The sequence below is a fragment of the Molothrus aeneus genome, chromosome 29, assembly GCF_037042795.1.
Source record: "Molothrus aeneus isolate 106 chromosome 29, BPBGC_Maene_1.0, whole genome shotgun sequence".
In the NCBI taxonomy this organism is placed as follows: domain Eukaryota; kingdom Metazoa; phylum Chordata; class Aves; order Passeriformes; family Icteridae; genus Molothrus; species Molothrus aeneus.
Window position 1 is genome coordinate 4,541,923 of NC_089674.1, and position 22,018 is coordinate 4,563,940.

At 45.2% G+C, this 22,018-nt stretch overlaps 1 protein-coding gene across 1 annotated transcript in view; it reads left to right on the plus strand.

The window, feature by feature from the left end:
• DOCK5 (dedicator of cytokinesis 5) overlaps window positions 1–22,018 on the plus strand; it is an 85,853-nt gene that overhangs the window by 34,355 nt on the left and 29,480 nt on the right. The window contains exons 12-33 of the mRNA XM_066567197.1: window positions 1,068–1,210; window positions 1,812–1,937; window positions 2,465–2,589; window positions 2,678–2,776; window positions 3,951–4,023; window positions 4,825–4,928; window positions 5,204–5,396; window positions 6,166–6,263; window positions 7,912–8,001; window positions 8,350–8,450; window positions 9,251–9,385; window positions 10,082–10,193; window positions 10,480–10,550; window positions 11,846–11,952; window positions 12,598–12,734; window positions 13,407–13,502; window positions 15,134–15,232; window positions 17,379–17,473; window positions 18,282–18,360; window positions 19,376–19,476; window positions 20,254–20,312; window positions 20,776–20,930. Of these exons, the coding sequence (XP_066423294.1) occupies window positions 1,068–1,210; window positions 1,812–1,937; window positions 2,465–2,589; window positions 2,678–2,776; window positions 3,951–4,023; window positions 4,825–4,928; window positions 5,204–5,396; window positions 6,166–6,263; window positions 7,912–8,001; window positions 8,350–8,450; window positions 9,251–9,385; window positions 10,082–10,193; window positions 10,480–10,550; window positions 11,846–11,952; window positions 12,598–12,734; window positions 13,407–13,502; window positions 15,134–15,232; window positions 17,379–17,473; window positions 18,282–18,360; window positions 19,376–19,476; window positions 20,254–20,312; window positions 20,776–20,930 (2,398 nt within the window). The remainder of the gene's footprint in view (window positions 1–1,067; window positions 1,211–1,811; window positions 1,938–2,464; window positions 2,590–2,677; window positions 2,777–3,950; window positions 4,024–4,824; window positions 4,929–5,203; window positions 5,397–6,165; window positions 6,264–7,911; window positions 8,002–8,349; window positions 8,451–9,250; window positions 9,386–10,081; window positions 10,194–10,479; window positions 10,551–11,845; window positions 11,953–12,597; window positions 12,735–13,406; window positions 13,503–15,133; window positions 15,233–17,378; window positions 17,474–18,281; window positions 18,361–19,375; window positions 19,477–20,253; window positions 20,313–20,775; window positions 20,931–22,018) is intronic.

A 22,018-nucleotide genomic window follows, 5' to 3' on the forward strand; every position in this document is an offset into this window, starting at 1 on the left:
AGCCTCTGTGCCACTCCCTGCCCGCCTTTCCTGGTCAGGCTCAGTCATAGGGAGGGAAGGGGGTTCTCCCTCTTTCTGGGGAGGAAATTCCAACCCAAATGAGTTCTGCATTTCTGCACTGAGAGTTAGACTTGTGTGTTTGTTCTGTCTGCTCTGATTGCTCCCTTTTTTTGGCACATTGGAGTGACAAAAATGGAGCTTGTTTGGGTAGACCCAGCCTTGTTGTTACAGCCCTAAATAGAGCAAAGCATTGGCTGCAGCCATTTGTTTTTACAGGGTATTTTCAGGGGAGATTTGGGTTTGTTTCCCTGCCCTTTCAGGGCCTGGAAGGATGGCTTTCCCTTTGCAGAATAATGTTAGTCTGCTACTTTTTCTTTTTTTTTTTTTTTTTTTTGGGAGTTTGATTGGTTATTTTTTATTTGTTTAGGGGTTTTTGTTTTGGTTTGGCTTTTTTGTTTGTTTGTTTGTTTGTTAATTGTTCTGGTTCGGGGTTTGTTTGGTTTTTCTAACTTGTTTGATTCGTTTTTTGTTTTGTTGGTTAGGGTTTTTTTCCCATTTTTTTTCTGCTCCAGTGAGGCTGAGTTCAGACTCCCAGCTGGACACCAGGGTGGGCAGCCTGTGGAGACCTCGTTTCTCCCTCATTGTTGGTGGTATGGGTACAGGAGTGAAGTCAGGGTCAAGATCCAAACCTCACGAGTCTTGTTCGTGACTAGGGATGGGTTCATCACTTAGGTGTTGTCACAGCAGTCATTAATTTATATTAATTTATATTAGTTTACCAATAGTTAATCTGCATAGAGACAGCTCTGAGACAAACCTGAAGTCAGGGCTTAAATCCTAAGGTCAGTGTTACTTACCTTAGGCCTGAGGGATAGACTGTGGTGCGTTTCCTAGTGCGAAAGTTTAAATGGATTTTGTGCAGGTGAAGGAATGAAAATCCCCATGGAATCCTTAAAAAACCCCCATTGATTTGTAAACCAGCCAGCTGTTGGCCAGCCCTCTCTTGCATGTGATTGGTGTCAGCCTGTCCCAATTCCTGACCCCGTTTTTGTGGTCCCCCTGCCCAGGATTGCCATGGAAACCTACATCAGGCAGCGGCAGCTGATCATGTCCCCCCTGATCACCTCCCACGTCATCGGCGAGAACGAGCCCCTCACCTCTGTCTTCAACAAAGTCATCGCTGCCAAGGAGGTCAACCACAAGGGCCAAGGTGCAGCCTGGGGCAACCCAGCCTGGGGGAGGCTCCAGGGAATAAATGGGTGGTGAAAGTCTAGGGAGCAAGGTTTAGTGGAGTTTAATCCCTTCCCCAAGCCCAACAGTCTTTGCCGTGGTTCTCACTTTGTCCCTTTGTCCCATCGCACATGGAGGTGGAATCCAGATAAAACCAGACAAAACTTGCATGAGAACAGCTCCCCCAGCTCCTTGCTTGCTAGTCATACATTTAAGGTCAATACATTTTAACACCTTTAAAATAAAAGTGTGTTATAGGGCATGAAATACTTGTAAGTGGACATGGCTGCATGTCCCAAATGGCTTTGGGGTTAAATCACATTATTCCAGATTTTTCTGGTCTTCCTTGTCTCAAAGACACTCAAGATTCATCTCTGAAAGTTTGGGGCTTGTTTCAGAGAATCTTCTTGCCAAGAAAAATCTTTCTCAGATTCAGGGACAGGAAGGACTGGGCAAGAGAGAACCAGATGGGGACATGGAATTGTCATGAAAACACAGATTTTTTTGGAAGCACAGGCTTAAATTTCACGGGTTTGTACCTGTTTATTTTCAGTAAACAAGTGTCATCTCCCTTTTCTTAGGTCTCTGGGTCTCCCTGAAGTTGCTCCCTGGGGATCTGGCTCAGGTTCAGAAGGATTTTTCCCACCTTGTAGACAGATCCACTGCAGTGGCTCGAAAAATGGGGTTCCCTGAGATCATCCTTCCTGGTAGGTCCTGTGTGCTTCTACATTCCATGGAGTGAAAGAGCCACCTGAAATGCTAGAATTTCAGTCACAAAAAGATTTATTAAAAAAAAAAAATCTGAAAACTTTATATTTCTCTTCAAATTTCCAGGTTATTTTCTTATTTTTTTGTCACAAGAAGTTGAAAACATGAGTTTCCTTTCTTATGGCAAAATGATGGTTTATGGAGCTTTTGGAAGAAAATGTCTCTTTAGTCGAAGGAATTTTTGTTGCATATGGCTTTGACCTACCCATTCCGAGTGGGTTTAACTCTAGAGAGCTCATTAAATTAAAAAACAAAACAAAACATAAGTACAGAGGTTTGTAGAAAGGAAAATGGTTCATTTTAGAAGATTTCATGTAATTTGAGACAGAGATGAAAATGGTGTGATGGGGGTGTTGTTAATTAAAGGGTAAGAGGAAGTTAGGATAACGTGGTACCCAAGGGTGTTTAATTTCAAGCTGTCACAGTGGGAATGAGAATCCAGCTCATTAAACTCTGGGAATTGCAGGTGATGTCAGGAATGACATCTACGTCACCCTGATCCAGGGGGAGTTTGACAAAGGCAAGAAGAAAACCCCCAAGAACGTTGAGGTCACCATGTCTGTGCACGACGAGGACGGGAACCTGCAGGAGGTAGGACGGCCTCTGACATCCTCTGGAGATTTACACCCAAAATCCTCCATATTTACCTTTTTTCCCCCTGCCTGTGTTTTGTCCAAAGAAAGCCATCCACCCTGGGGCTGGCTACGAGGGAGTCTCGGAGTACAAGTCTGTGGTTTATTACCAGGTCAAGCAGCCCTGCTGGTACGAGACTGTCAAGGTATGGCTCTGTCATCACTGCATGTGACCGTGTTCACAGGGGTCTTAGGATGAGGGAAGAGATGAGAATGTTGACTCTATGTTTTAGAAAGCTTGATTTATTGTTTTTTGATATATATTATATTAAAACTGTACTAAAAGAATAGAAGAAAAGATTTCATCACAATGCTAACTAAGAATAGAAAAAGAATGATAACAAAGGTTTGTGACTGACTGAGACAGTCCAGACTGCTGGACTGTGATTGGCCATTAATTGAAAACAACTGCATGAGACCAATCCCAGATGCACCTGTTGCATTCCACAGCAGCAGATAACCATTGGTTACATTTTGTTCCTGAGGCCTCTCAGCTTCTCAGGAAAAAAAATCCTAAAGAAAAGATTTTTCATAAAACGTGTTTGTGACAACTGTGTGTCGCTGCTGAGTCAGGAAGGGAGTGAGGAGACACATAAACTCTAACTCACTTCAGCTGGTTAATCTGAGTTTATTAGAAACCCATTCTTTGATCCACCCTTCTGATAGAGGTGGACCTGATTGGTCATTTAATCAACACCCCTCACACCACTGGCTAGTTAAGAGGACACCCTTAGGTAAACATCTTATGAGAAAACAGCTGTTCAAAGCACCAGCTGCAAGATTGGTTTAATTCTTTCTCTGAGTTTCTCACAGCTTTGTCCAGAACAATTCCTAGGAAAGTGATCTATTCCTGTCTCTCTGACTACACTGCCACATCCACAGGTCCCCCTTTTTGTTTAAAGGAGGGGGCAGTGTTTGTTATCCCCTGCAGGGCCCCTTGCAGGAAGGAGAACAAGCACAGCTCAAGAGTCTTTTCAGCAATTTGCCAGTTGTTAATCAGAACCTCAATCAGACGCTGGTTTAGAAGGGTCAGAGACATTTCCAACATAGACCATTGAATTCTGTCCAGTCAAGCCTTGCTCTGTGTGTTTTTCTGATAAAAAGCCCTTGCTAATTCTGAGGCAGTGACACACATCATGAGTCTGCTCAAGGGTCGGGTAATCGAACTTGTCAACAGCCCTTTTCCAGAAACTTCTACATCTGCCTTCTTCTCTGTGTGCAAAGCAGGACTGATGTAGAACAGCAGCTGCATCAGCACCAGATTGTGCTGCAGAGTGCCTGGGGAAGGGACAATGCTGTTTTCATCCTTTCTCCATGCAGGTGGCCATTGCCATAGAAGAAGTCAGTCGCTGCCACCTGAGGTTCACCTTCCGTCACCGCTCGTCCCAGGAGTGTGAGTGCCAGGAAGGGGCACCTGCAGGACTGCTCTGCTCCTCCCACTCCCACTGAGTGTAGAACTTGCATTTCTGCTTATTCACAGCGTTACAGATTTTCTTCTTCCTCAGTTTACTTATTCCCAGTTTTGTGGCAAGCAAAAAACCAAAAATAATTCAATATTTTGCACCCAAAATTTGGTGCTGGTTTTGTCCTGAAACTAAAATTTTGTAAGGAGCAGCAGTTTATCCCCCTGAAAGACAATTGTGAATGTTTGGTATTGCTTTGGCTTCTGAGTGTAGGGTGTGGCTTTTAATTTATTTCCCAAAATTCACTGCAAGGCCTGGTGGGCTTCTAATGATCTTCCTATAGGAGGATTTGTAATTAGGCTGATGAAAGGCTAATGAGAGCATTAGAGCCAGAAGTTCCATCAGATCACTTCAGAGCCCTGAAATGAGATCAATAATGTGAGGCTCAGCCATTTAAAGGCTCTCAAAGGTGCCTGGTTCTGAGGGCAGTGACATCCTTCCATATCCACAGCTCACAAACCAAAATCCCAACCAAAAGTATCTATAGAATTCTATCTCAGAGGATCATTGAATTGTTAAGGTTAGAAAAGACCTGGAAGATCAAGGAGTCCAACCATTAATCTGTCCAGAAGAAACACTAAAATTGTGTCTGGGAGATGCTCCAGGAGGATGTGTTTGTGTAGCTGCAGTTACCTGTTAAATAAAGCTGCTGATGAGGTTAGAGGGCTGCATTTGGGATTGTGTGGACATGAATAAGACAATGGCTAATGAAGATTTCTCCTGTTTTGCAGCCAGGGATAGATCTGAGAGGGCTTTTGGCATGGGCTTTGTGAAGCTGATGAATGCAGATGGAACGACGCTGCAGGATGGCAAACACAATTTGATTATTTACAAGGTAACCTGGGCATTTCCAGCCTTGTCTCATGTTTGACTCATCAAAACTCTCTCCTGGCTGATTTTCCAAGCAGTAGAAAGCTACAAAATGTGTGTGTGGGGTGGGAAATCCTCCTAAACTTTGTGGCTTTGGAAATAGCTCAGTTCATTGCAGTATGGGCAACTTATCCCTGAAATTAGGAACTCAAACAATGATAGAAATGAAAAAGTGTTTCAAACCCATTCTGGCTGTCACTGTGGGCCATGACCCTTCTCCCTGCTGTGTCCAACCAACAGGGTGACAACAAGAAAATGGAAGATGCCAAGAGTTATTTGACTCTTCCTTACACCAAAACAGAGATGGAGGAGAAGGAGGCTCCCTCAGGGAAAAACCTGCACTCTCTGGCCAACTTCACCCCCACGAAAGACAGCACAAAGGACAGCTTCCAGATTGCCACTGTCATCTGCTCCACCAAACTCACCCAGAATGGTAGGGCTTCTGCTGGGCTCTGAATTACAGAGGGCATTTTCTCCATGTTCTCCAGGCAGCTTTTTGTGTGTGGCCAGAGAGCTTCAGCTTTCATTTTGCTGCTCATGTGTCAGTGGCAGCCCCGTCCCATCAAGCTGCCAGAAGAAGCTCCCAGAATGTTGTGCAGCCCCTAGAAACCCTTTCACACAAATATTCGATCCAGACTGCCAGTGCTCTGCCCAACAAGTTTGCTGGTGCATGTGGAAATGTCACCTGTCAGTGACAGTGTCTGTGTTTTATCAGAATTTGAAGTATTTGGGGTTAATTGCCTTCTTTCCTCTGCCTGTTCAGAGAGCAGCAGTTAGGGCTGAGCTCTCCAGGGTGATGATGTGCATTAGCTCTGCCCTGCTGCCAAGGGGTCACAATGAAGAGCAGTGTGTGCCTGAGTCCAGCCTGGGCTGGTCACTGATGGGAGACTTCCAGCAGCTCTGGAAGGGCCTGTGCTGAGTCGTGCTCTTCTTCCAGTAAAATTCCTGGCTTCAGATACCTGCTCTTGAGACCTTAAAAAAACCTGCAGAATGGTCTCCAAATGTGTTATCAGGCAGCCAGGTTTCCATTTATAGCAGAGCTTTGCTGTTTTGCCAAGACAAAAGCACCTCAAGGTAACATTCTGTACCTCAGGGTGATTGCTCTTTGTGCACTGACTAAAAATAGCCTCCAGCCCTGCTGTGGGCTGCTCTGCAGCCCTTCAGGCAGCTGTAATTGCTGATTGCTCTTTGTGTCCTTGCAGTTGACCTGCTGGGTTTGCTGAACTGGCGCTCCAACGCCAGCAACATCACCCACAACCTCAGGAAGCTCATGGAGGTGGAAGGAGGAGAAATCGTGAAGGTATTCCCAGGGATCTGAGCCTCCTTGGTGCACAACTCTCGTGTGTCAGCCTGGTGTTGAACCCACCACCAACCCTGGTGTTGAACCCACCACCAACCCTGGTGTTGAACCCACCACCAACCCTGGTGTTGTCTGGGTAGGCTGGGAGGGCAGGTCTGAGTGCTGAGGAATGGGAGAATCATCAAATCATGGGATGGTTTGGCTTGGAAGGCACCTTAAAATCAGCTTTTTCCACCTTCCACTGTCCCAGCTTGCTCCAACCTGGCCTAGGACACTTGGACACCAGGGATGGGATAGCCACAGCTCCTCTGGGAACCTGTGCTCCACCTCTCATAAGTGGAATTCACCAGAATTACAGAAGTTGATTATTACAGGGATTAGGGAGAGAGCAGTGACTTTATTTTCCTCTTTATCCTTATGAAATAAGAGATACATCCAAAGCCTAACTTTTCATTTTCAACTCCTTTGTGAATGAGGAGGGGCTTGCTGTGAATCTGGGAGCAGAGACAGCCCAGAGATCTCATAGAATATTGTGGGGAGACCTGAAATGGGGGAATTCCCACAGAAAACCTGAAGGATTTAGGAGGAAGCCTTACCTGCAGAGAGGGGTCTCAAGAGTGAATGTGCTGGGATTTTGCAAGGTGATGGTTTTATGGAGCAGCTGAGCATGAAGTTAATGTGTCCCTGTGTCACTGCAGACAGGCTGAGTGCAGGGTCCTGCCTGGGACAGGGCCAGGCTGCTTTGGAGAGCTCAGGATCTTCATCCTGTGGGATGAAAAAGCAATGGAACAGCAAAGTAGGGCTATTTAGAGCTGAGAAGAAAGATCTTCCTTACTCTAGAGATGATCATGACAGTCGTGTACATGAACACAGGGCTGGGATCCCTTCTGAGATGTTTCCTCATGAACACAGGGCTGGGATCCCTTCTGAGATGTTTTCTCATGGACACAGGGCTGAAATCCCTTCTGAGATGTTTTCTCATGGACACAGGGCTGGGATCCCTTCTGAGATGTTTTCTCATGGACACAGGGCTGAAATCCCTTCTGAGGTGTTTCCTCATGGACACAGGGCTGAAATCCCTTCTGAGATGTTTCCTCATGGACACAGGGCTGGGATCCCTTCTGAGATGTTTCCTCATGGACACAGGGCTGGGATCCCTTCTGAGATGTTTTCCTATGGACACAGGGCTGGGATCCCTTCTGAGATGTTTTCTCATGGACACAGGGCTGAAATCCCTTCTGAGATGTTTCCTCATGGACACAGGGCTGAAATCCCTTCTGAGATGTTTCCTCATGGACACAGGGCTGGGATCCCTTCTGAGATGTTTTCCTATGGACACAGGGCTGGGATCCCTTCTGAGGTGTTTTCTCATGGACACAGGGCTGGGATCCCTTGTGAGATGTTTTCCTATGGACACAGGGCTGGGATCCCTTCTGAGGTGTTTCCTCATGGACACAGGGCTGAAATCCCTTCTGAGATGTTTTCCTATGGACACAGGGCTGGGATCCCTTCTGAGATATTTTCTCAGGGACAGGATTTACAGTCCAGCCAGGCTGTAAGGGGAGGAATGATCCAACTCATGCTCCTGTGCAGGATGCCAGAAGCAGTTGCCTTTCCCTACCCTTTTACTGTTCCTTTTCCCCTCTAGTTTTTGCCAGACACCCTCGATGCACTTTTCAACATCATGATGGAAATGTCAGAAAATGAAACCTATGATTTCCTGGTGTTTGATGCTCTGGTGAGTGAATCTTCTATGGTTGCAGAGTTTGTTTTCAGCCACATTTCCTGGTGATTCCAATGAGCAATTGGTATTTTGCTCTAGAATTAAATGATATTTAAACACTTCTTAAGGCTTTTTCAGGAGCCAGGACTGAAATGCACATCAGGTTTTTAGTAGGCACAGTGGAAAGAGTAATAAATTGCACACACACAGTATTTAGTGACTGTTATAACATTATTAACACTCTCTGTAGCATTAATGCTGTTGATAAAACAAAAATTATAACCCAGCAAAATAAATTAGAGACTGTTCTATTCAAGTTAGTGTGCAGCTCTGTGCATCTGTTTCCTTCTGGACTTTTGGCAGGTATTTATTATTTCTTTGATTGGAGACATCAAGTTCCAGCATTTCAACGCTGTGCTTGAGACTTACATCTACAAACACTTCAGTGCAACCCTGGCCTATGTGTGAGTATTGGCCCAGGCCTCGGGTGTCACCCAGCAGTGTCACTGAGGGCTTTGAGGATGACATCAGCTCTTGGTGATGTATTTCATTAGGTCATTTTGATGATGTTAGTGGGATAAAGGCAGCAGGGAGCAGACTTCTATCCCTTCTCTGTGTTCAGGAGAGAAAGAATCCTTCTTATTGCTCTTTTTGCCCTCTAAAAAATTCTGTTGTGAGATTTTTTTTCTGTGAAAACAGACAGAAAAGACACTTCCCTCATAGATCTTGGCTTTCCAGCCCTTTGATCAAGAACCCCTCAGCCAAAGGTCACCACCCTTGTGGTAACAGAAGTGAAAAGTTCAAGCTGAGGCCAATAGGGAGGGCAAAACCAGAAACCAAATTGCTTTTCCTCTCTGAAAATCTCCTTTTGATTTTTACTGATCCACATTAACTGGCTGTCACCCTAAAATCAACACAACTTGAAGTTCCCCTCTCCTGGAGTGCCTCCTTCCCTGCCCTGCCACACAATCACTGCTTTCCTGTTCTCCTGCTCCCCTCCTGGGAATCCTCACACAGGGACAAAGCCTCAGTCCCTTCCCCTGGGAGTGGGGTTTGCATCTTCCTGCACAGCTCTTTTTAGGGCAAAGAGCAGAGCCAGAGGGTGGAATCTGTAGACTTTCAGCCCAAGGTTTGAGAAGGAGATGGGCTGTGAGGAGGAGCCCTGGGGTGTTCCTGGGCCTGCAGTTCCTCTCTGGGGTGAGGAAGCTGGGCTTGCACAGGAACTGAGCTGTACCTGTATTGGTTCCTTTTTCTGTTTCCAAAGGAAACTCACCAAAGTCCTGAACTGCTACGTGGGGAATGCTGAGGACTCCAGCAAGACAGAGCTGCTCTTTGCAGCCCTGAAAGCCCTGAAGTACCTGTTCAGGTTCATCGTGCAGTCCCGGGTGCTGTACCTGAGGTGGGTCCAGCCCTTCCATCCCTGGGCCTCCTCTGGGAAACCCACTGGAGTTCCTTCAGTGAATATCACTAAAGCAGATACTCTTCACCAAATCCTCTATCACTGACTGATTAAGAGGATCTTTGTCTGTGGCTGGAACAAATGAGTTGAGCAAAAATTGAAATACCTGATTAGAAGGGAGAAAAACCTTTTAGTCCCCCCTAACATGCAATAAGCAGCACGTGGTAGAGCTGAAAAGTAACCCAGTATTTATTTTTATAAAGTAAAACATGGAATTTCCTCCGCATTTTCAGAAACTTTAAGAAACCAATACACAGATTTCTTCAGTCATTAGATGAGGTGGGAGAAGACACATTCTCCAGTTGGAGTAAAATCAGAGTGGTTTAATTGCAGCCTCAAAAACATCTTTCCAGAGATTGACAGTGAGGGTTTGAAACCCTTTATTCATGTCCATTCTGGATTTTTTTCCTGTTTAATACTCGGAACCCAAGTAGAATTTGCTGCAGTGGCAGCCTAAAAAGTGTGGGTTTTCCCCTATAACAGATTCCAGCAGGAAATGGCTGCTGCAAAATCTCCAATTTCCATTTTAACCCCCATGGCTTTGTCGAGGGAGAGGGCATGGAGATGTTGTTCCACAGGATGAAATCCTGTTTCAGCTGCTGGATTTCTGTGTGTAACTGGCCCTGTTCTTTGCAGTGTGTATGGGAAAAGTGAGGATGGGAATGAATTCAATGATGCAATTCGCCAGCTCTTCCTCTCCTTCAATGTCCTCATGGACCGGCCCCTGGAGGAGGCTGTCAAGATCAAGGTGAGCAGAATTTCCAGGGAAAAGTGAAAAACTTCTGTTACATCAACTGGTGCAGTTGGGAAGGGGCTGGGCCAGAAAAAGGAATGAGAGAATTATCCATGAATCCCTTCTCTTCCATCTTTCCCACTCTGCCCTGCAGATCTGGCGTGGCTGGAGGATCTTTGGATTCATAAATTTGATTTTTTTGATTTTAAAGCAGTTGTCTGCAGTTGTCCTCAGATTAGCTTTTGACAAAAACTGGATTTCCCACATGCATTTCATGTCCTTGGTTTTTTTCTTCTTTCAGGGGGCAGCTCTAAAGTATTTGCCAAGCATCATAAATGATGTCAAACTGGTATTTGACCCTGTTGAGCTCAGGTAAGTGTATGAAGTTTGTTTGTCCTCTAAACCCAGTTTATCTGCTGGGGAGAATTTTGGAAACTTGGCTGAAAACAGCCACTCTGGTTATGATCTGATGGTGCAGATCCTGTGCATGGACTCAAGGAAGTGCTTGCTGGGCTTTAGAGGAAGTCAGTGGAGTTCAAAGGATTCTCTGCATCCCAGTTTTTCAGTCTGGGAGTGTCCAAGCCCAGGCTGGAAGGGGCTTGGAGCAACCTGAGGTAGTGGGAGGTGGCAGCGGTGCAGCTGGGTGACTTTAGGGTTCCTTACTACCCAAATCATTGCAGGATTCTGGGATCCTTACAGGCACCTTGAGATTTTACTGAAAAGCAAAATCTGAGGGCAGTGAAGTGTGGAAATCTTACGCAAGTTTCCACCAGTTCTTGGTGAATGCTCCTGTAAAGTGTGACAAAGGCTGAGCCTTGGCTGGGAAACCAAAAGTTATGTTTATCCAGGAAATTCTGAGCCCTGTGGGTTCCTGGTTGTGGTGCTCAGGGCTTTGCCCAGAGCTGCCCAGCCCTGTCTCCCTGTCCTGACACAAGTGATTTGCTGGGAAGCAGCAGACAGGCAGCAAATGTCTGTGGAATTTCATTAAAGGGAATCTGGGGTTGGAGTGAGTCACCACTGCTGATGGAAGGGGCATCTGGGAGGAGGCTGTGCCTTTGTGCTGGGGATGTTCCAGCTTTCTCCAGGCTGCTGAGTCTGTTCAAATGAGGCTTTCAAACTGTCCCTGGGTGTGACAGCCACTGTGATTAACCTGTGAGGGCACAGAGCACTGCCTGCTTATAGGGTTTGGGATGCACCTGGGCTGTCCTGGAATAAAAGCTTCAGTTAAACAGGTTTGAGCCTGCAGTTCCTGAACACTGCTCAGTTTTACCTTCACAGAATTCACAGAATTCTGTGACTAGGTTGGAAGACACCTTAAAGATCATTGAGTCCAACCCATGCCCCACCACCTGAACAGGACTTCAAGTCCTGTGCTGAGTCCCTTGAAAATCACTCAGGGCTCTGTGGTAATGTGCCTGTTGGATGGAATTCCCAGAGGAGCTGTGCCTGTCCCATCCCTCCCACGCTGGAGCATCCTGGGGCAGTGGGAGGTGTCCCTGCCATGGCAGGGGCTGGAGTTGGTGAGCTTTGAGTCCCTTCCACCCCAGCCCGTTCTGGGGTGCTGTGGTTCCATGTGTGGCCCAGGTGCAGGGCAGTGTCTGTGGGGGATGGCTGGGCTGATGCTGGGTGGCAGTGCTGACCCCCTGCTCCCTCTGGGTTGCCCACAGTGTCCTCTTCTGCAAGTTCATCCAGAGCATCCCTGACAACCAGCTGGTCCGGCAGAAGCTGAACTGCCTGACCAAGATCGTGGAGAGTGACCTGTTCAAGCAGGCTGGTGAGTGCCACTTGGGAGGCTCTGGGCTCTGCCAGGGCCCACACAGCCTTCACAAGGAGCTCCCTGACAGTCATCAGGGGCAGTCCACCACTAAATCCAACTCTAGAAACATTCCTTGCCATGGAAGAACTGAGGTTTTTTGCTGTCCAGTCTTTATATAATGCCCAATGTGTGGGATCCTGATCCAGGGTGGTGATTCAGAAGGAGGGAGAAGCTGTGGGTGCTGTTTGATGGAATTTACAGAATTTATAAATGAAACAGTGGGGTTAGATGGGATATTGGGAAAGAATTCCTCCCTGTGAGGGTGGGGAGGGGCTGGGATGGAATTCCCAGAGCAGCTGTGGCTGCCCCTGGATCCCTGGAAGTGTCCAAGGCCAGGCTGGAGCCCCCTGGGCCATAGTGGGAGGTGTTCCTGCCCATGGCAGGGGTAGGATGAGATGATCTTTTTGGTCCCTTCAACTCAACCTATTCTGAGATTCCATTATTCAAATACTGATCATTTATGACTCTCCAGCCCATTTGTCATAACTCCAGTGGCTTTAAGCAGGTTCTGGTGTCCCAGACGGGATCAGAGCAGGACCCTCCTGTGAGGTGCCCATACCCAGGGCATGCTGAGGCTCTGCTCTGTCCCTTGTCACTTTGCAGAGTGCAGAGATGCCCTCCTGCCCCTGCTCATCGATCAGCTGAGTGGGCAGCTGGATGACAACTCCAGCAAGCCCGACCACGAGGCCAGCTCCCAGCTCCTGAGCAGTGTCCTGGAGGTCCTGGACCGCAAAGATGTGGTGAGCACACGCTCTCAGGGCTGCCAGTTCAGCTCAGTTCTTATTTGAGAAGTCACAGTAAAGAAACATCCTCTACTTGTGCTTTAATGAGTCAGAATTGTGATATTTATAGAAACTGTGATGTCTTGCTGTGCAGTTCTTTGTAAGGGCTCTGTCTGAAGAGGAGCCAGGAAAGGTTGAATTAGTTGTTATCACTACTAGAAGCATTTACTTCCCTTTCTAGGGACCAAAATGTCATCTCAGCTGCTTTGGTGCCTTGTTCAGTAATTTGGAGCAAGTCAAAGTATTACATGGTATAAAAATGAGGAGGTTGCTCATTCTCTGTTATAGGGAATAGGGACAACAATCACTGTTCAGCCAGAAAAATGCACTTCCCACTCTGGCCATGGGAATTGTTCTGAGTGCCTGTGAACAGAGAGGTTTGAGCTGGTCAGAGAAGAGATGTCAAAGCCCCAGGATGAGCTGATGAAGCTGGGGCAGATCCATTAAGGGAATTCTCCACCCAGAGAATCCCAGAGTGCTTGAATCAATTGCTTGTGCACTTAAATCTCCTTTTTCTACTTCCCCTAATGAAATTCAGCCCTGCCAGGGCAGTCCTCCCACACAGGGAGCTGCCCCTGGAAGGCTGTGCCTGAGGAATGGTCTCCAGTGTCCCTTGCTGGCTGTCCCCAGGGTGCCACTGCTCTGCACATCCAGCAGATGATGGAGCGGCTGCTGCGCCGGATCAACCGCACGGTGATCGGGATGAGCCGCCAGAGCCCGCACATCGTGAGAGCCCTTCCTGCCTTCCCTGCCTCTGACTGAGGGGTTCCATCCCCTGAGAGCCCTTCCTGCCTTCCCTGCCTCCTCAGAGCTCTGACTGAGGAATTCAGTCAGTCCCTGAGAGCCCTTCCCACCTTCCCTGCCTCTGACTGAGGGGTTCAGTCCCTGAGAGCCCTTCCCTCCTTCCCTGCCTCTGACTGAGGGGTTCAGTCCCTGAGAGCCCTTCCCACCTTCCCTGCCTCTGACTGAGGGGTTCCATCCCCTGAGAGCCCTTCCCCACCTTCCTGCCTCCTCCAAGCTCTGACTGAGGGGTTCAGTCCCTGAGAGCCCTTCCCACCTTCCCTGCCTCCTCAGAGCTCTGACTGAGGGGTTCCATCCCCTGAGAGCCCTTCCCTGCCTCTGACTGAGGGGTTCCATCCCCTGAGAGCCCTTCCCGCCTTCCCTGCCTCCTCAGAGCTCTGACTGAGGGGTTCAGTCCCTGAGAGCCCTTCCCTGCCTCCTCTGCCTCCTCAGAGCTCTGACTGAGGGGTTCAGTCCCTGAGAGCCCTTCCCTGCCTCCTCTGCCTCCTCAGGAGCTCTGACTGAGGGGTTCAGTCCCTGAGAGCCCTTCCCCACCTTCCCTGCCTCCTCAGAGCTCTGACTGAGGGGTTCCTCAGTCTCAGGGAGGCTTCCCTGCCTCCTCTGCCTCCTCAGAGCTCTGACTGAGGAGTTCATTCCCCTGGGAGCCCCCCTTGCTTCCCCAGCAGCTCTAACTGAGGGGTTCAGCCCCTGGAGCCCTTCCCCAGGACCTTTAACTGTGAGGTTCATTCCCTAGGAGCCCTCCCTCCTTCCCCAGCACTCCCTGGCAGTGGGTTCATCCCCTGGGAGCTCTCAGTGGGCAGTAGTGCCAGCTGAACTCATCTGTCCCTGCCCTGCAGGGCTTCTGTGCCACCCAGCCGTGGCTCCTGGTGTTTTTCTGAGGATTAGGATTCAGGTTATCCCACTCCAGTTCGAGCTGAGTCACTAGGGGTGATTTCATTTCCTTTTGGCCCCTGTGCACAGAATTTTGTGTCAGTGCAGTGCCTGACACAGGATCTTTGCTGCATTTTGTCACCTGGGCTCAGCAGGATGAAATGCTGGGGGATGAGACCCCTCAGGGGCATTTCTGACCCCTGGCTGGCAGCTGAGGGGTGCAGGCAGCTCTGGGGTGTTTTAATTCACCCTGGAGTTCATGTACAGAAGGATGGGGAAGCCAGGAGCTGGGGATTTACCTGATTCTTGGTAAGTCTGGGATCACTTTTATGAGCCACCCATGAGAATTGCAGCTGGCCCTGCTAAATCTGAAAATCAGAGTCAGCTTGGAAAAGATCTTTAAGATCTGATGGAGTGGATCAATATATATAAAATAAAATTCTGTGTTTGTAGGATGTGTTTCTCTTGTGATCCATGGGGAGAAAGAAGGCAACACCCAGATTTCAAACTTGAATTTTAGGAATTCTTGACTGGTTTAGAGGAGCAGTCTCAGGTTGATGTCAGGACCCAGATAAGGAGGATTCTGATCAGTGGTATTTGATCAGGTCACACTGACGTGCCACACTTAGCAGTTAGAGTGCTTAACCCAGGAGAATACCCAGTGATTTGTGGTTTTCCCTCTGCAGGGTATTTTCGTGGCCTGCATGACAGCCATCCTGAGGCAGATGGAAGATTTCCATTACAGCTATTACATCAACACTTTCAAAACCAGGCAGGACATCACTGTAAGTCAGCCTGGCTGGGAAGTGAGCTCAGCCCACCCAGCAGCAGCACTCTGCTCTGCAGGCTCATTGCTCTGCTCAGTTTGGGGTGAGCAAACCCTCAGCAGTGGCTCCTGGGGCCACAGTTTCTGGGAATTCATTCCTGCCACCCTTGCTGGGTATTGGGGGGTTGCTGACTCAGCAGAGCCCAAGAGCAGCATTTGTGGCATTGAGGAAAAACATCTTTAATGGGTAAAAAATGTTTGATTTGAGTCAGGAACCAGAAGAGGGAATGAAGATAGAAAAGAAAAGCATTTCATTGTCTGGCTCTCACTTTGTGCCCCTGTTCTCTTATATCTCATTCTTTTCCCTCCTCTGAAGTTTAATTAAATGCTTGAATCTTGCTTTAGTGGCAGCAATGCAGAAAGTTCTCAGAATGTTAAAAATTCACATCCCCAAAAACTCTGGGTGTGAAACAAGGTGAAATACATTTCTGAGGGGTTTTCTGCTTAAAATTAGCAGAAAACAAACTCCCCACAATGGCCCAAACTAGTATCTCAGGAAGACTGGTGCAGAACACAAGAACTGTTGGAGCTTTTATGTCCCTTTATTCCTTATTTTGCAATTGGGAGGGGGCTGTTTATTGAAATACCAGCTGGAGAAGGGCCTGGAGTTGTGTTCTTCCTGTACCAAAACCCTCCAGAAGGTTTGGAACTCAGTTTGGGGAGCCAAGGTGATCCCTTTTTCCCCTGTGCAGTTGGAATTACAGAATTTCACAGAAAATCACTTGCAAAATCAGCTCTTGAGGCAGCGTGGAGCAACACAGCCATCTACAGGTCACTCACACTTCATGTAGGTTTGGGACTGCTTTTATCTTACCTGAATCATTTCTTGGGAAGGAAGGAAAAAAAGCTCAAATCAGGCAGATTCAGGAATTCTGGAAGGGTTCATCCAGTGAGATTTTCAGGATGATCATGGGAAATAATAATTTCTAATCTGATTTTTCTACACCTTTAAATCTACAGGAGCAAACCTGCCTTTGTAGTGGTGTAGTAGTTGTTAATACCAACAGAAAATTTTGTTTTACTGCAATAACTGCTTTTATTTTTCTTGTTCTTTATTGGGTTTCTTTGTGCTGGTACTTCCAGCCCTGCCTTGGCATCATTCCCTGTTAGTTTGGCACTTTTAGGAGTTAATTCATGTCCTCAAGGTGCCCGTGTCAAGGCCAACCCTCTCATCAGGCTCTGATTTAATAATGCTGAAAGGATTTTTACTGAGGCAGCACCAAGTTCCCCATTTCTCCATCAATATCTTGCCAATTCTTCAGCCCAAACTGTTCAGCTCAACAGATTTTTTGCTGGTGATCATTTCAAGGGGATGGCTCCTCCTGTGACCTTCTTTGTGTCCCTCTCACATTTGAATATTAACGTGCTGCTGCAGAGAATAGAATTGATTTAAGAGCTCAGAGTGGCTTTTGTACCTGCAGAGACCACAAGGAGGAGATCAATATTCCTGATACTCCCTTCTTTTGCTCATCTCTGTTCATTTTCCTTTTTTTTTCTCTTTCATTCTGCAATTCAACCTTGTTTGTTCCAAGTTTGAAGTCTTGTTTGGAGGGTGTTGGTGCAAAATGTGTCTTTTCTACAATCATGTAGGATAATTCTAAATCACATCTCTGATGTTATATTCACTGCCTCTCCTTAACTGTTCCTAAACAGGACCAGGGAAGATTTAACTCTAATTAGTGAGTGAAAATACATTGTAATTTCAGGCTTTCTAGACCATTCTGTTGCATTGTCACCACTCAGAGATTTGGGAACAAGCCCTGCAATATTGGTTTTGCTCTCTAATCCAGCTTGTGCACGGCTCCAGCACAGCTTAATGCAAAACAGCAAAGACAGATATCATTAAACAGACCAACATTCCGTGTAATTGTTTATCCTTGTGCCACTGGATGGATGAGATGTCAGGAATAATTTCATTATTGGGCTGTATCCACAGAATGAGAGGCCCCTGTTAGGCAGGGCAGGGCACTGATTGCCAATCAGCACGATCATTAATCAGTGCACTCCCAAACATTTGCATTTCATGAGGTCACAGCAGCCTCTCCTGTAATCCCATGGACACAAACCCACCACGTGCAGCCTGATGGGTTTTATTTTTCCAACAGGACTTCCTGATGGAAACATTCATTATGTTCAAGGACCTGATTGGGAAGAACGTGTATGCACCTGACTGGATGGTCATGAACATGATGCAGAGCAGGTACAGGCTTAAGTCTGGGTTAAGTCTGGCTTTGGAGCATCCCTGACAGGAGGGTGACTCACACAAGGCAGTTTTCTTGTTTTTTAAAAAAAAATTGTTTATTTTATTTATGCCCTTTTATTAATTTATTTCTTGTTATTTTTATTTATTTATTTTTATTTCTTAAGTCTGGTTTAAGTACAGGCTTAAGTCTGACTAAAGTCTGGCTTTGGAGCCTCCCTGGACCTGACAGGAGGGTGACTCAAATGTGGCAGTTTTCTTGTTATTTTTTTAAATTTATTGATTTCATTTATGTTTTTTCCTTTTCATTTATTTATTTATTGATATTTTTATATATTTTCTTCTTATTTTCTCCAGCCACTTCAGGTTGGTTTCAATCAGATCCCAGCTATTTTTAGTTCCTGTGCATTTCCACTGGTCGAATTGGAAATCTCTGTCCTGCCCAGAAGAATGAAATCAAACCCTGGGGTCTTTTTTCCAGCTTAAACCAGAGAAGCCTTTTTGGTCTCTGTTCTGGGGGAATCACATGGGAAACCTAAAGCCAGGACTGGCCAGTGCTTAACCACTTTTCCAGAGAGAAAATTTTCCCTGATATCCAATTTTCCCTGAGCCTCCCCAGTGCAACTTGAGGCTGTTGAACCAAGGGTTAACTTTGCCTGAATGTTCCCTGCTTTAGAGGAATTCCTGCCTTTTTGGGAGCATCTGTTGCTGTCTGCTGAGCTTACACATAGGAGCTGTGAGCCTAGAGCTGCAGTGTCATTGATTTTGGGTACAGAATCACCTTTATTTGATGGTTTTGTCTCTTCAGGGTTTTCCTCCGGGCAGTGAACCAATTCACCTCCGTCCTCAACCGCTTCTTCCTGGATCAAACTCATTTTGAACTCCAGGTGATTGTCCTGTTTTCTCTGGATTTTCTTATGGATCCCAGTCCTGTTTTCTCTGGATTTTCTTATGGATCCCAGTCCTGTTTTTGCTGGATTTTCTTATGGATCCCAGTCCTGTTTTCTCTGCATTTTCTTATGGATCCCAGTCCTATTTTTTCTGCATTTTCTTATGGATCCCAGTCCTGTTTTTACTACATTTTCTTATGGATCCCAGTCCTGTTTTTTCTGCATTTTCTTATGGATCCCAGACCTTCTAGAACAGCTAAACCCCACTGTTTACAGGCTGTAGCTCACTGAGGTTCCCCTCCTCATGGAGGGAGCTCTACATTTGGGGCTGGGCAGCTTTTTTGTGCCTGTTGTTGTTTTTCCTTTGTTTCCTCCCCTCGGGTTTCTGTGGTTGGGATGACCCTGAGGTGTTAAAGTCTCTTTTTCCCAGCCCCGCGACCAAAGAAGTTGAGATTCATCAGTTCTGCTTTTCAAGGTTGTTTATTTTCTCTCATCTATCCCATTCCTTCTCTGACCTGCTGAGATCTGTCCAGCAGGTCGGGCTGGGGCACAGTCCCTGCCCTTGGGGTGGTGTTGGCTTTTTATACTAAGAACTGCCTGTGCTTTATTTACAATAACTTCCCAATACCCATCACCTGTGTTAGACAGTCTGTCTCTGCTCTAAACCAATCCAAAAGTGGCACCATCACAGCAGAGGATGGAGAAGGAGAAGGAGGACAGGACACGCCCAGTTTCCTCCATCTTGCCTCCTGAACCCCCATTCTAAATCCCCAAAATTCTACTTTTTCACCCTGTGATAAATTCACTGTCATTCTACTCAAACTCTTGTGGCTTGTAAACCTTCACCCAAAGTTGGGAATTGTTTCCATGGGCTAAAATCAGAGGCACAGGTGGCTTTGACTCTGTGCCAAGGGCTCTGAGCCCCTGCCAGGGTCTGGAATCACCCAGGGCAGCCAGAGCAATGTCCTGGGTCCCAACATCCTCCCATTTTAATCTCCTTTCTCCCCCCCAGCTCTGGAATAACTATTTCCACTTGGCCGTGGCCTTCCTCACTCACGAGTCCCTGCAGCTGGAGACCTTCTCCCAGGCCAAACGCAACAAAATCATCAAGAAGTGAGTTCCCATTTCCCTTTTTGCTGTCAGGAGGCTCCGTTTGGGCTGGTCAGACACCCCAGGGTGGGAGGAGGGGCTGTGGAAATGCTGATTAGGGCACTGTGATAAAGGGGTGGCCAGGACAAGATGTCAGGGCTGTAAATTAGAGCTGGCTGAAGTTTGCTCAGGCAGATCTTGAGCTGTTGCAGCACCTCCAGGGGTCTCTCCCTCCACTGGAAGGTCTGTAATGGAAAGGTTGGCATGATTCCCAAAATTCCCTTATGCAACTCCTCAGCTTTTGTGGAAGGTGGGTCAGAGGAGTCCTAAAAGCCCTCCAGCTTTTTAGTCCCCCACCTTTTACTTTTCTTCATTTCAGAGCCATTCATAGCCCCAAACCAGCAACTTTTAATTACTGAGCAGCTTTTACCTCTCCATTCCCTTGGAATTGGGTGCCTGGATATCTCTGAGGATCTTGACACAGACTTTTGTTAGGATTTGTCCCCTTTTTTTTGCAGAAGTGGCTTGAAGAAGCCTGATAATGAAATCTTTTTGCATTGCCTTGATGTCAGAGGTTAAAGCTTTAGGAAAAAACACCCAAACCCAACCAGAGTGGGGTGGAATTGCAGGAAGCAGAAGGGCTGCAGCTTTCAGGAAATCTGAATTCCCAGGAATTCTGCAGTGCCCTGGCAGAGTGAGCTGTGTCCATTTGTGGCTCTGCCATTCACTCCTCCAGGAGCATTCCCAGGATCATTGCAGTGCTTGGGCCTTTCTCATCTCTTCTTTCAATGCTTCATCTAGGTATGGGGACATGAGGAAAGAAATTGGCTTCAAAATCAGGGATATGTGGTATAACCTGGGTGAGTTCCAGCTAAAGAATTATCTTTATTCCAGCTCTCAAGCTGCCTTTCAAATCCTTTATTTCCTCATAAAAGCTGCACGTGTTTAATGTGAGGAAATGCACTTACAGTTCAGCTGTTTCAGCACACAAAAACCTCTTTTTTCTGTGAATAACTTGGAAAAGCTGATTTTCTCCTCACATCAGCTGCTGAGATAATTTCTTAGATTCCTTCCAAAGGATGTTCTGCCATGTAAAGCATGAGTGGGATTTTTCAGTGAGCCATTTTTGTGATTTACAATTCAGCTCAATTAGTCCTTGGGCTATTCCTGAATTTTGGAGCTGTAACCTGTTAATTCTTCCTTAAGTAACATGCACATAAAATCCACATTCTGAGCAGAGTGGTTGTTGTGTGAATAATGTGCTTAAACATTGGGAAATCCAAATCCTGCCACTGGATGTATTTGACTCTAAATTTTTTGCAGGTCCCCACAAAATCAAATTCATCCCAGCAATGGTGGGGCCAATCCTGGAGGTGACCCTGGTCCCAGAGCCTGAGCTGAGGAAAGCAACAATTCCCATTTTTTTTGACATGATGCAGTGTGAGTTCAACTTCAGTGGGAATGGGAACTTCCACATGGTAAGGGATGCCATATATAACCCAAATATATAATAATACAATATATAGAGATATTAAATGCAATATAATATGGAATATATATATATAATGATGAAATAATTATATAATAACATACATCCTAATGAAATGTATATAATAAATTTAATATGAAATATATATACAGTACGTAAAAAGACACAATATTTTAGTATATAATATTATATATACAGTATTATGCACAATGTAATTATATATTCATTATATAATAATGAAATAATTATATAATAATATATAATGAAATAATTATACAATAATGAATATAATATGAAATACATATACGATATGTAAGAAGACACAATATTGTAATATATAATATTATAAATACAGTACTATGCACAATGTAATTGTATATTCATTATATAATAATGAAATAATTATATAATAATATATAATGAAATAATTATACAATAATGAATATAATATGAAATATATATACAATATGTAAGAAGACACAATGTTGTAATATATAATATTATATATACAGTACTATGCACAATGTAATTGTATATTCATTATATAATAATGAAATAATTATATAATAATATATAATGAAATAATTATACAATAATGAATATAATATGAAATATATATACAATATGTAAGAAGACACAATGTTGTAATATATAATATTATATATACAGTACTATGCACAATGTAATTGTATATTCATTATATAATAATGAAATAATTATATAATAATATATATAATAATTTAATATATAATATTGAATATAATATGAAATATATATACAATACATAAAAAGACACAATATTTTAGTATATAATATTATATATACAGTTTTATGCACAATGTAATTGTATATTCATTATATAATAATATATATAATTTAATATATAATAATTACTATAATATGAAATAGATATATACAATACGTAAAAAGAGACAATCTTTTAGTATATAATATTATATATACAGTATTATACACAATGTAATTGTATATTCATTATATAGGACTATAAAATAATATCTATATAAAAGTATATATATATAAAGACACTATAATACATGTATTTGCAATATATACACA